Source organism: Rhamphochromis sp. 'chilingali' (assembly GCF_963969265.1).
Source record: "Rhamphochromis sp. 'chilingali' genome assembly, chromosome: 2".
Taxonomy (NCBI): domain Eukaryota; kingdom Metazoa; phylum Chordata; class Actinopteri; order Cichliformes; family Cichlidae; genus Rhamphochromis; species Rhamphochromis sp. 'chilingali'.
In genome coordinates this window covers 2,069,642-2,084,048 of record NC_137930.1, presented here as the reverse complement: position 1 = coordinate 2,084,048, position 14,407 = coordinate 2,069,642, and the positions used below count along the sequence as shown (strand labels likewise).

At 43.4% G+C, this 14,407-nt stretch overlaps 1 protein-coding gene across 1 annotated transcript in view; it reads right to left on the bottom strand.

Annotated features, from left to right (window-relative positions):
- Window positions 1–14,407, bottom strand: part of immp2l (inner mitochondrial membrane peptidase subunit 2) — a 202,566-nt gene that overhangs the window by 29,938 nt on the left and 158,221 nt on the right. The window contains exon 4 of the mRNA XM_080874409.1: window positions 10,817–10,882. Coding sequence (XP_080730535.1) covers window positions 10,817–10,882 — 66 coding nt within the window. The remainder of the gene's footprint in view (window positions 1–10,816; window positions 10,883–14,407) is intronic.

The following is a 14,407-nucleotide window of genomic DNA, read 5'->3' as shown; positions in this document are numbered from 1 at the left end:
TGAGACAGCTCCAAACAAGGCTGGTCAATCCCAAGAAGATTTGCTTCACGAGGTAGTAGACTTTCCATAGTATGGTTACTATGGGCTGTCAAAACCAGTCCAAGTCGGTGTCATGTCCCTATGTCGATGAAAATAAACTCAGCCAAAGGTTTCATGATTTGAGAGTTTGCCAAAGTTTCTTTTCTTTGAATTTACAGGTTAAAAATAAAGACAGTGATGCTAATGGCCACAGAGAATGTCTGGGGACACGATGCTCTCGGTAATAAATAAAAGGCCGTCTAACGTTCAGACGGTGATGTTTAGGAAGTTGCTGTATTAGAGCCAGTAGCCGGGGCTGCTCTGTTCCCCTGCTGTGTCTCATTAACTGAACTGTGGAGCTCATTTCCTCACGAGAACGTTGCGTAACAGGGCTGAGAACAGCTCCCACTTCCTCCTGAAGGATATCCAGGAAAAAGAGCATGACTCAGTCTCTCACACACACACACACACACACACACACACACACACACACACACACACACACACACACACACACACACACACACACACAGTGCACTCATACAAGAATATATAAATAGCAATCTGCAGCCTAACTTTCACGTGTTCTTTACATTGGTTCAGTGGTGCAATTTCAAGACTTAATGTAGCACCAGGACAATTCGATCTGATTTAAATAGCAGATTTGTGTCCATAATGCACCAAAAGGTTTCCTCCAACCCGTCAGTCCCACAGCTGAAGCTTGGACCAAAGCGGGTCATCAACAGAACGGCTGAAAAAGGAAAGAATCGAGCTGCTGCAGAGCTCAGAGAGCCGTGCATGAATAAATGCTGCAAATCTCAATGACATGAAGCAACCCTGTGAGGGAGACTGGGTTTTACTGCACTACGTAACGTGATGGCTGCTTGGGCTGGGAGTACCTGAGGTGTAAAGAACCACGAGCACTAAGAGGAAGTTTAAACTCCAACCTGACATTTTACGTATCACAGGCAAGCGGTCGACTACACGCACGAGCTCGGATTTATAAATGATCCAACTGACTCGTACATCTTTCCACATTTTAATTTTGCAGAGCTGCTTGAGACTCGTAAGCCTCCACTGTTTATCTGATGTGTGTACATGCTCGAGTCGACTGGCATCACACGAGTTTCTGGTAAGCCTTTGCTGTGATCCCATCTGCTTGTTGGGTCCTTGCTGTACACGACTAGTTTCAGTTTGAGGCAAGAAAGAGAAAAAAAAGCTCGACACTGATCTCAGCACTCTGACATGTTAGTTTCATGGTGTGCTGCACCAAAATCCTTTTCTCTAATGCGTTCAGCCTCCTGGTAAATGCAGCACAACACATGATGCCAACAATTCTGCTCCCATTATCAGCGGGAGCCGCTTTATAGTCAATGCAATAAAGTGATGCATCTTGTAGACAAACACTTTAATCTAAAGAAAAAGAAAAGAAAAGAAAATGTTGAACATTGAGGCTCGAAATGTAAAAGAGAGGAGGTGAACGATGGGAAGTAAAGGTCCAGCAGGCCGTGAAACAGCCTCACATACCAGCCACATACCTGAATGACGCAGTTTAAAAAGTTAAACAGTGTACAAAGTGTTGGTGAGTAGTGTGTCTACCCATGAATCATAATGTGAGACGGTTAATGGGAGAGGAAACCCTGCAACAGACTGGCGACCTGTCCAGGGCGCAAGCTGATAGGCTCCAGCCCCCACGACCCTGAATTAAGGAAGTAGAAGAAGATGGATGGATGGAGAAAAAGAAGAAAGAACAAATTTCTCCAGAAATCAATCAATCAATCAAAGTTCTGGTTTTTCTCTGGTTTGACTTTGCTAGGCTGACAAGAATCCAGAAGAAATTTACAACCTGGGAACTAGAAACACACTCGTGGAATGACGCAGCCTTCAGCCGGTGTGCACATGGCTGGATAAATGCGTAAAAGCTGAAGGATGCTTGAAAAACTTTAAAAAAAGGGTTGATCCTGTGATCTGATGTATAAAAAAGCTGAAATGCTGCTCAGTTTGAATCTGTGTGTAAGGAGCTTGTTAAGAAACACATCTGCACACTTTTCTTTCCAAGCTCCTTAGACTTCGATCACCTGGATGATTGAGAACCTTCATAGATGAATCAGGGCATGGTTCTCCTTTAAATCGCTGCTGATGAAAGCTACGGCTCACAAGCTTAGTGGAAGAGTCTGCAGCATCCGAGTATCAGGCAGCGAGAGTGCTCGTAGTCCACATTCACAGGGTCGTGCACCATGAGTTTGTCCCCGAGTGTCAGAACTCCCGTGTTCCCGTCACTTCCTGAGGTGTCTTAACCACGAACTGCACGAACCGTGGCGCCCGCCGTTTTAACACCAACGCAACACTCATGCCAGAAGGGTTTTTTCTTGTTATCCGCTTGGTTCATTTTCTCACAGTTTCAGGACATCGTTTTTTCCGGTTGTGATAACTTCTTTGAATAGCAAGCCTGGCTGTTCAAACACAGCTGAGGCACGCAGCTGTGTGACCACAGGCCATCGTCAAACGAGTGGTCAAACAGAGGGTGCAACTGGCCTCCACAAATGGTGTCAGATAAAGTGTGTCTGACAATAAGCTGGTGAATATATGAACGTATCGCTTCACGTCCACTACGTAAAGCAATTTCATGCATTAAAAAATATATCCTGGAAACTCAGAGGCTGAAGATTGAGCTGATGTAAGGCAGGTGGCTGATGAGAGCGAATATTCAATGAAGACGTGGAGAGAAATACTGAGGCCAAAAAGTCTGGAGAAAACAAAACAGGAAGAGATCCTGGAATGGTGGAAAATACTCCATGAAGAAAAGATTTAGAGCCGACAAAGTCAGGAAAACTCTGAAATGGGTGAGGATTTTTATAAAGACTTTCAGAGTTTCAGGAAGTAACGGAGGGCAGAGAGGAGCAAACTGGATGAAACCAAAGAGACAAAGGAGGAGCAGCCGGCTCTGGACTTTATGCTTTTCTGGGAGACAAAGAGTTCTGATGACAACTGACAAAAATCAGTTTTAATGTATAAACACTTTGATTCTTCATCTGAAGCCCGAGGTTGATGAATCAACAATGTCACAGACATCCACAGTTATCCCCTCTCCTGTCCATCAAACACCCGCCACAGCGACAGGATGGACCTGATCTTTTGTGAGTCAGTCTGAAAGTGTCGTCGCAGAGACGTTGGCGTCTTCTGGGACTGACAGAGGAGCAAAAACTCTGCCGATGGGAGAGGATTTACTCCCCGCGTACACTACAGAGATGATGTTCTTGACAGCAAAAGGCATGATGACAGCAAAAGGCAACAAAAAACAAAGAAAGAAACAAAAAAAGCAACATTTTACAACTTCAACCTAAAGCGCTCCATCTATGCAAGATAGCATGGGTGCTGTGTAGGAGTAAAGTCAGTTTCAGTCCACTTCTGTCAGGCCACATGGTCTTCTCCGGCCATCACCTCCGGCATGATGGCGCCTGTGTTTGGCTTTGCCGCTGTCGGGTGTAGCCGTTTTCGCTCTATTGTTGTGTTTTTTCTCTCTACTCTGCTGTTTTTTAACTGTTTTAATGATGTTCTGGCTGCATTGGTCTACGACCGTCTGACGCTATTATCCATCCGTTCGTCAATGACGGCCAAAGATGTTTTTTCCTCTTCCTTTTGTGGGACTTTCCATTCTCCACACTTTTTCCCGCATTCCTCTGGTACCTTCCACCCTCTGCCTGTGACTGAATCTTCGGCCAGCGCTTTCAGCGTTCCCCGTAGACTACGGAGAAGAAGAGGAAAGAGATCAGGCAGCCAGGTGAAGTTTAGGCTCCTTTGGCGGCGGGGGCTGATTAGAAAGCGATGTTGGGCGTTTTCTGTTGCCTATGCACATGACAGCTATATGGAGAGGAACCCGTCTCCCAAGGCCCCACTTGGATAGAGGGGGCCTGGCTCTCCGAGGTCGTGTTATCTCAGAAGGGTTCATCCAGACTCTTCTGCTGACTGGTTTTTTATCCCCTCGGTGAGTGGAATATATGAACATGAAGGCTCTGATCTCGGGAATTTACGCCCTTTAGCTCGAGAAACTCGAGCTTCTACCAACAACAATGTTTTCACCCCGCTGTCTATGGCGCTCTTTAATGCCCGATCTTTGGCGAATAAATCGTTTGTGCTTAACGATTTTATTGTTTCTAAAAATCTGGACTTCCTGTTTTTGACTGAGACCTGGCAACGGGGTTCGGATTATTCGTCTACTATTGAAATGTGCCCAAACGGCTTCGCTGTCATTAGCCAGCCTCGAGGATCTGGTCGTGGAGGAGGCCTCGTGGTGGCATATCGGAGCCGTTTAGACTGCCATCCAGTGAAAGTTGGACACTTTCTGTCTTTTGAGCTGCAGCTCATCAAAATCGGAAAGAAGGATCCTTTTCACTGTGCACTGGTTTATCGCCCTCCTGGCCCAAACAGCTCGTTCTTAGCTGAGTTTAGTGATTTTCTGTCCTCTACTATGAGGTTGTCTAAATTGCTTCTTGTGGGAGATTTTAATATACATGTCGATGATGAGTCCGAACCCTTTGCTAGGGGTTTTACCAGCATTATGAATTCATTTTATCCAACATGTATCTGGCCCCACACACAACAAAGGCCATACACTGGACCTTGTCTTTTCTTTGGGTCTGAATATTGATTTTATTTGTTCTAAGGACATTTTTATCTCTGACCATTATTGTGTCTTTTTTAATATGTCTTTTTGCGAGCCTATGTCTCCTGTTCATCGGACAGTCATTTCCCGTGCTATAAACCCCTCCACAGCACAGAAGTTCTCTGATGCTTTTAATTTAACATTATCCCCACAAAACGATGTTGATTTTTCTATAGATCTATTCAATTATCATTGTCTTTCGATCTTAGATGAAATCTGTCCGATTAAAATGAGACCTGTGCTTGTTTCTAAGTCTGTACCCTGGTTAAATGACAACATTCGTCTTATAAAACGAAATTGTCGTAAAGCCGAGCGGTTATGGAGGAAAACGCACTTAAATGTTCATCTCCTCTATTTAAAGGATCTTTTAGCCTCCTTTAACAGTGCTATTAGAGTTGCGAGGGCTGCTTACTTTTCTCAGTTGGTTACAAAGAGCAGAGGTAATCCTAAAGTTTTATTTGATACTATTACTAATATTATTACTCCTGCTCCACCTGCCGCCATTATCTCCTCTGTTGAAGATTGTGAAACTTTTCTTGATTTCTTTTTAGAAAAAATTAGCAACATAAGGAAAAACTTGTCTTTTTCAGCGTCTGCGCTGTCTGCTCCCACGCCAGCTCGGCCTGTTGTTTTAGAAGGTTTTTCACCTGTTTCACTACCAGAGTTGGAAAAAATAGTTAGTGCAACAAAATTATCCGCTTGCTCTCTTGATGTGTTACCTGCATCACTATTCAAAAATGTCTTTTACTCTACTGGTCCTTGCATTCTTACTATAATTAACACCTCTTTGGCTTCAGGCATAGTCCCTGCTTATTTTAAAACTGCTGTTATTCATCCTTTGTTAAAAAAGCCTATGCTGGACCCATCTCTCCCTAGCAATTATAGACCAATTTCAAAAATTCCGGTAATCGCTAAGATTCTAGAGAAGATCGTGGCTAAGCAGCTTACAGCAGTCTTAGATAATTATAGTATTTTCGACAAATTTCAGTCGGGCTTTCGTAAAGTCCATTCCACCGAAACAGCCCTTCTTAGAGTTTCTAATGATATTCTGTTACAAAGTGATGCAGGTAAATGTTCTGTTCTCTTAATGTTGGATCTTACGGCGGCCTTTGATACTGTTGACCATTTTATTTTACTTAACAGGTTGAAATACTGGGTCGGTGTCTCTGGGACTGCATTGAAATGGTTCTCCTCGTATCTCTCTGACCGATTTTCCTCTGTGGCAGTTTCTAAGTATAGATCATCTTCTGCATCTCTGTCTTTTGGTGTGCCACAAGGCTCTGTGCTGGGGCCATTACTGTTTTTAGTTTATTTACTCCCTCTCCAGCACATTCTGAGCCCTTTTGAGGATATTTTTTTACCATTGTTATGCGGACGATATCCAACTCTATATATCTTTTAAGCCGGAGGAGGTTTCTAAGCTGCGGCTTTTAAATGTGTGCTTGGAAACCATTAAAGGCTGGATGGCTGAAAACTTCCTCCAACTAAATGAAAATAAAACCGAAGTCCTCTTATGCGCCCCAGATAGACATAGACCCAGTATAATAAATGCTCTTGGTCCTCTTTCAGCGTTTGTAAAACCATCTGTCAGGAACTTAGGGATTATCCTTGATCCTGCTCTTACGTTAGATAGTCATGTTAAATCTCTTGTTCGGTCCTGCTTTTATCATTTAAGAAATATCTCTAAATTGAGCTCTATAATATCCTATACCGAACTCGAGATTGTTATTCATGCTTTTATTTCATCACGACTGGACTATTGCAATTCCCTGTTTACTTGTCTAAACAAAGGTTCTTTGGAGCGTCTGCAGATCGTTCAGAATGCTGCAGCAAGACTTTTGATGAAAGCTTCTAAATATTCACATATAACACCGTTGCTTATGCAGTTACATTGGCTTCCTGTCGAATCTAGAGTCCATTTTAAGATTTTGGTTTTAACTTTTAAGGCTCTTCAACAACAAGCACCACCATATATTATTGAACTTTTGCAGCCCTATGCCCCTAGTAGGTCTCTGAGGTCGAGTAGTCAGGGCCTACTTGTCATTCAGTATACGAGACTGAAAACTAGGGGTGATAGAGCTTGTGCTACTGTGGCCGCTCGACTTTGGAACTCCCTTCCTCAGGACCTACGATCCGTTGATTCATTGATTACTTTTAAAAAACAGCTAAAAACTTATCTTTTTAAAATTGCTTTTTGTTAACTTTGTTTGTTTTTTGTCTTTTAATCTGTTATATCTGTAAAGCACTTTGTGATGTCTATCTAGAAATGTGCTATATAAATAAAATTTTACTTACTTTACTTACTTACAAAAGCTGCACCAGGAGGAGGAGCAGGTGTTTTCTATCAACAGTATTGATGATTGGAGACTCTGCTTGTTCAGGATGTTTAAAAATGTGAAGGAAACTCTAACGTGAGAACGAGATGTTCAGGATAAAGTGTTAGAAGCCTTTCAAGTTTTCTATAAATAGCAAAAAAACCCAAAGATTCATTCATCACATGATTCTGATTCTACTTTTTTCCTCCTTTTAATTTTTCTATTCTTGTATTTAGTTTTCTGTAGACCCAGAGGCAAGATGTCTCACTGAAGTCCAGGGTTCATGCCCCTAACAACTACACATGAGGCAAACCGGGGGAAGAATCAAGCATCAGTGGAATTAACGAGCAAGTCTAATGTCTTAAATTTCAGCCTGTCTTTGGTTCACACAGGTGTTACTTTCAGTATTGATTGGCTGTTAGCTTCTCTTCACTGGCTCCCTATGAAATCAAGAATCCTTTTCACACAGTATTCAATGATCATACCTAAATGACCTTGTAGTACCATATCACCCTATTAGAGCACTTCGCTCTCGCTCTGCAGGCCTACTTGTTGTTCCTAGAGTATTTAACAGTAGAATGGGAGGCAGAGCCTTCAGTTTTCAGGCCCCTCTTCTGTGGAACCAGCTTCCAGTTTGGATTCAGGAGACAGACACTATCTCTACTTTCAAGATTAGGCTTCAAATCCCCCCAAAAGTTGATTCTGCTCACCTGGACGTAGCATTTTGGCAAAGGATTGCAATTTACTGCTGTCTAACTCATAAACTCAGATTTCCAGCAGGTTGCAATCAATCTGAGTCAGTCTGTGGAACTCGATCCAGCTATTGGCAACTGGTTGTATTCCAGTATGGTATGGTTATGTTGCTATCTAACAGCAATGTTGCTGAGCATCTATATCATATTTCAGTTAAATCCGATTCTGCAGCTACGACATGATGATTTGTGGAGGAAGTTCTGAGTTTGAGTTTCAAAGCTACGATCTATGATGTTCTGGCTCGATTCTGAATTTTTACTGTGCCTTTCTGATGTAGACAATAATAGATTTTCCACAGATGGCAACAGACTTGCAATTTTTGGTGAACAATATCCATTAATTGTTGTACTATCACAAACAGACTGTATGTTATTGCCATCTTGCATCGTGTTTGTTCTTTGTGGTCTCTCCATGCTCCTCCTTCCTCTCTTTCCCCCCAAACTCCAGTCGAGGTTCCTTATTTCGCATCCTTCTGCCCTTGCTTGAGCCGGACCCAGTTCTTCCTCATGTTGGAGTGTCTCAAATATTACATAAAGCACCTTGCAAGACTTTTATCATCAATATGAAATTCACAACTTTTTAGTTTGAGGTGATTTATGTTGAAATATAGAAAACCGTTCCTGTGGAGGTAAATATATGTGCAAAAACATCACAGAATTAGAAGAAAGTCTTTGACTGCAAACATAAATAATTTAATTTATGGCTTAAATGTCTCTCTGTATTATTTCACTTTTAATCATCACAAAAAGCAGGAAAAAGTCATGTTTTAAGGGGCGTAGTCGTGTGCTGATTTATACCACTCATAAGAGCTTTTCAGACACTTTTCCATGTTTTCTGTGAGTTATTGCGACACATTCAGTTGTTGTAAATGTCACTCAGTAACCCCTGACTCATTAAGTTGGGCTGAATCTGACGAACGCTGGCACATTCGTTTATTTCGCTTGTTTTCATTATTCAGTTGGAGGCGACGAAAAGAGATGAGAATGAAGCGGTTATGAAATTAATGGCAAGTTCGCGTCTGCCTACATTTTTCATTAAACTAGGAGTTATCAGGGAAAAGTCGGTGAAAACTGCAAAAACAATTAAAATTTCCACCTCCTGTGATTCCCCACAGCTGTTTTTAATTTCTGAGAAATGAATGCAACTCTGATGTTATGGCAGGAACACATGAAGCACGCGACACGCATTTTAAACCTTTTTTCTTAAAGTGTGGTCTTACAGTTTCAGCTGTGTTAGCAGATGATGGAAAAGTTAGTTCCTCCAACACCAAGGTGATCAGATCAGGATCGCCGACCTCTCTTTGTGATGGTTTGTCTGTTATCTGCTTCTGTTTCCATTTTCCTTGGTCTTTACTCGTCCTTTGTGTGGTTAAACACACATTCTTGGATTTTATTTATTCTTTTGCCTCCTGTGTTCTCCAACTTTGATTTACTTCCTGTTTTATTTTGAAGGACCAACCCTCATGTTGTTGTCTTTCCTTTTACTTCCACTTTCTTAAGAGCTTATCCAAGCCTATCCCAGCTCTCATAAGACAAGAGGTGAGGCACGCTATGGGCCAGCCTCACACCGTACACTTGTGAGGGTGCTTCTTCCTTCTGTCTTCCTTCTCTCACCCCAACCAATCACAGCAGATGGCCCCGCCCCTCCTTGAGCCTGGTTCTGCCGGAGGTTTCTTCCTGTTAAAAGGGAGTTTTTCCTTCCCACTGTCGCCAAAGTGCTGCTCATAGGGGGTCATATGATTGTTGGGTTTTTCTCTGTATGTATTATTGTAGGATCTACCTCACAATATAAAGCACCTTGAGGCGACTGCTGTTGTGATTTGGCGCTGTGTAAATAAACTGAATTGAATTGAACTACTTCTACTAACACTGAGAATAACTAAAATAATACTGAGAGGAAGGAGGAGGAGGAGGGAAAGAGAGAAAAGAAATGAATGAATGAAAATGAAAATATGAACAGAAATAAAAGACAGGTCCTCTGGGGGTGGCACACTGGGGGGTACATGGTGTTTCGGAGAAGGGGAGGTGCCATCATTGGCTGGTCAGAAGGATTTTGTTCTTTTTTTGATAATTATTCTTTTATCTTTCATGGTGTTTTTGTTACCTTTATCTGGACCATTTAGAGACACTTCACTTGGACACTACGGAGGAAGCCTGTTTATTACTGGTTAGTGGACTGTTTTCTATCTATCAGTGACCTAGTCTACCTTAGGTATCAACCCTGTGACTCCCATGTGGATCTTCCCAGTTTTAGGTTATGCCCTGTGTTTGTTATCTGGGCCTCCTGCCATCTCCGGCGGTTACCTTGCAGGAGCATGCTCTGTATCTTTAAGCTTTGTGTGGGCCTCGCCACAGCTGGACATCCCAGCGTCCACTCCTGCTCCTCCCCAAAGAAGTTCACTCTCAGCAGCTTTGTCCGTGGGCTAACAGATGGGTGTCTGGCAGTAAAGATACGGCTTCTGCTCCTTCACTGCATGCTGTTTTTCCACTGAGTTAAAGTGATTAGCAAAAAGATGTTTCACTCTCTGATTAAATACCTTTTTTAATTAGACTATTTTGTAAACAAGAGCCGATCGAAATACGGGATACTGTCTCAGTGTGTGTGACAGAAGGATAAGACATTAAAATGTTATGCAGTCCCACATAAAGAGAGACACACCTAAAGGTGACAGTTATTCAAATAGAGGAACGTTACTGTTACGTCCGTTTAATTACAACGCGTAGACCACCTGCAGATAATCAGAGTCTGAGAGTCTCAGACTGGCAGGAAGGACGTGTCCCGTCATCATAAAGACTAAAAATATGGTGACAACAAAAGTCTGTTTCTAAATGTAGTGAAGAGTTTGTGCTCACGTGAGAACACGCTAGTGATTTATTTTCACCATGAGGTGATGCCAGCTGCTCTGATTAGAAGTTCGTCTGGTGAAGCGAATGTCTCGACTGCAGCACGATGCGGCGACACGTTCGCTCCCTCGCAGCACAGATCTGATGTGAAACGCTGTAGCTGCTGCTGTAATTGCGACGCCTCGGTTGGATTTTCAGCAAAGAAAAAAGAAGCTTCTTCCTACCTGATGAAGTCTCCCTCCAGGCCAATGACCCGTTTGATGATCTTCTGCTTTGGATTCCTCGGGGACCTGAGGGAGCAATAAATATAAATACATTAAAGGCAATAAGCATAAAACCCAAACAGGAAAACAGCCACATTAAAATCTTACAAGCGTGTTGTAGTAAACTGTGGAAACAGCTCTGTTCAGATCAAGTCTGAGGCTGCAGCATCTTTTTACCTGACGTCATCATATATGTTATTTTATGATTTGTTCAAAAAGTGCACGCGGGTGTGACTAAAGATCTGAGTTGCAAATCTGTCAAAATTTAAGTAAATCTGGAAAACCAGGAAAGCTATCACCCCAGGGCTTGAAATGATGCCACTTTGTGAGACATGCCACCTGTCTCAACTTTACACAAAGTGTCTAAAATCCCATCCTGGTTGAGCTGGAGGAGGTGCCTGGGGGCGAAGGATGGATGCAATCCGAGTTAATGATAAAAACGATAATAAAATAACGCTAGAAACCGATAAAAACCCTGAAAACCAAAAATTTCACACCTGAGCCTCAACTCTCGCGGCCCGGTACCAAACGACTCACAGACTGGTACCGGTCCGAGGCCCGGGGGTTGGGGACCGCTGATTTAGGTTATGGCAGGTGAGTAATTAAACACACGTGTCTTTGTTTGATGTTTTAAAAAGCATTTGATCAAGAACGTATTTAGAGACTTCTGGTACAAAGTCACCAACATGAAACAGAAAAATCAGCCGCAGAGGTGGTGATGTTAATTCTGTCGGGAAACAGAGGACACATTCAGTCTCTGAAGAGGAGGCACCTTCCCAGTGCCCACATCCATGGTGTTAAACCAGAATCATGCACAAAACCTCAGAATCTCAATTTCACCAACTTATTTTGACGTGGCAGCAAACATGCTAACATTTTGGACATGTATGGAGGTCGTATCATTTCTATGAAGCAATATGTCAAATGATTGGTTTAGCAGGATCCACTCCCCAATCTCATCGATTTATCATAAAAATTCTCTATTTTACCATATCATAAGAACTTGTTCACAAAAACATTTTAAGCTAAAAGACCAGACTCAGACCAGCAGGTGTCATTGTGCTGAGGTCCAATACATCTCTCTGAGAAAGCAGCTTAGATGGATCACAGATACAGTCGGCGGAAATGAGCTTCCTCCAAAGAGTGGCTGGCCTCTTCTGTAGAGATGGTTAGAAATTCAGTTATTTGGGAGGAGCTTGGATGGGTGGATGGGTGGATGGATGGGAGGATGGATGGATGGATGGATGATGGGAGGGAGGATGGATGGGAGGATGGATGGATGGATGATGGGAGGATGGATGGATGGGAGGATGGATGGATGGATGGATGATGGGAGGATGGATGGATGATGGGAGGATGGATGGATGGGAGGATGGATGGATGGATGGATGGGAGGATGGATGGATGGATGGATGGATGATGGGAGGGAGGATGGATGGGTGGATGGATGGGAGGATGGATGGATGGATGGATGGATGGATGGGAGGATGGATGGATGGATGGATGATGGGAGGATGGATGGATGGGAGGATGGATGGATGGATGGATGATGGGAGGATGGATGGATGATGGGAGGATGGATGGATGGGAGGATGGATGGATGGGAGGATGGATGAATGGATGGATGGGAGGATGGATGGATGGATGGGAGGATGGATGGATAGATGGATGGATGGGTGGATGGATGCGTGGATGGGTGGATGGATGGATGGGAGGATGGATGGATGGATGGATGGATGGATGGGAGGATGGATGGATGGATGGATGGATGGATGGATGGATGGATGGGAGGATGGATGGATGGATGGATGGATGGGAGGAAATACAAGTTAGGTCTCTGAACCACTTCTTTGAGGGGAAACAAGAGCAAATGTGGAGGTAAATAGGTGACGACATGCAGAGCGTGGTCAGAGCATGGCTCGCAGCGGCAGGTTAACGTCCACACGCCTGTGCAGAGCGTGGTCACACATCGCTCTGTGGTTATAGGCCAGTCTACTGCATAGTTTACTTTATACATCAAACTACTGCTGCTGCTACAGCTTCCCCTCACAGAGGCGGTGCCGTCATCCAGTCCGATCTTTTGTGATGGTCATCACGACTTTGCAAGTAACCTCTGCCTGACCCCCCCAACAAAAGAAGTGGCAGTGTTGAAAAGCAGGAAACATTAATCTCATGTTCATGTTCCATCTCCAGCTCCGATTGAACGTGAACTGTGGGGGCAACAGAGTTCATCCAGAGGTGGGCTGACACCGATGACACAGGTTATTTTATCTTATGTTGAAACAATATTCCCAGATCCTTGCTTTAAAAATAAAATTTTATTTTATTTTTGAACCAATATGAAGAACTCTAACCTCCTGTTGCTAAGTAAAAATGTCTATTTCCTGACGGCATGGCGACTGGTTGCTGGATAAACCAATTGCTGCATAGAAAACCTCGTTGTGCTGGCTTTGGTTTCTAGCAGATTGCCGTGGTTACCAGTACTTTGCATTGAAGACTTGTCTGAACACAAATTACTTGCCAAGTAGATGTGAAGCCAAAGAGTGCGATGCAAACTGGGAATGGAATAAAAGTTGTGCCTTTCTGCTGAAACCAGCTCACTAAAAGCACAGCTTTTACTCTTTGCAACCAATCTCACGTAGCAAAAGCAAGAAACTTTCTGCAACCACTCACCAACTAGTTTTGCCCTGGTAACTGGTGGTTACTATGGCATCACTGACTGGTCTTTAGGCCTGCATGGCTGGTGATTAGCAATTGATTTCACAGCAACTGCCAGCAACCACCCAGCAACTGGTCTGGGAACGCTCATTTTCCCCAAAGACTGGTGGTCTCAGGTGGTTACCAACTGGTAGCCAACCAGTTTCTTAACCAAGCTTAACCAAGCTTAACCAAGCGTGTTGATGGTCAACAAGTCCTGCACAGCCTCAGCTAAGACACAGACAGTAGTTCACAGACAGTGCTGATAAACACCAGGCAGAGCTCAGTGACTGTACAGCAGCACAGAGATACAGCGGTGACCCCTGACCCCGCTGAACATTTATGGCGACTCGTGAAAACACAGAAAGCCGAACACTCCTGAGAAGATAAGCAGCTCTCTGAATCACTGCGAGACCCTGCTGGGATAAGTCGGGTTATCAGGCTTGAATAATCTCTGCTGTTTTTTCTCTTTTGTCTCTTTTATGTGATGAAGCTCTGACAGGAATCGATCTCTGATTCACTGCCTTACTCAACCAGCTGCAACACTACAAACCAAACTACCCAAACTCAGCTGTTACTCTGGCTCGTTACAGCTGTAGAGACGAATCAGATCACACTGGATTCAAACACGCTGCACATTTCAGCTTTCCTTTAATCAACAGCATCTAACGTGGAAGAATGAGTGATTCTTTATCTGATCATCAAAAAACAACAAACTAAAAGCTAAATTTTTTTTATTAATCGCTCATCATGGAGCTGACATCAAACAGGAAATCGAGCCACAGATGCTGAAGTTTGCTGTTCGGACCACCGACTCATCAGGACACACCGCTGCCCATTTATGTTCCACCAACA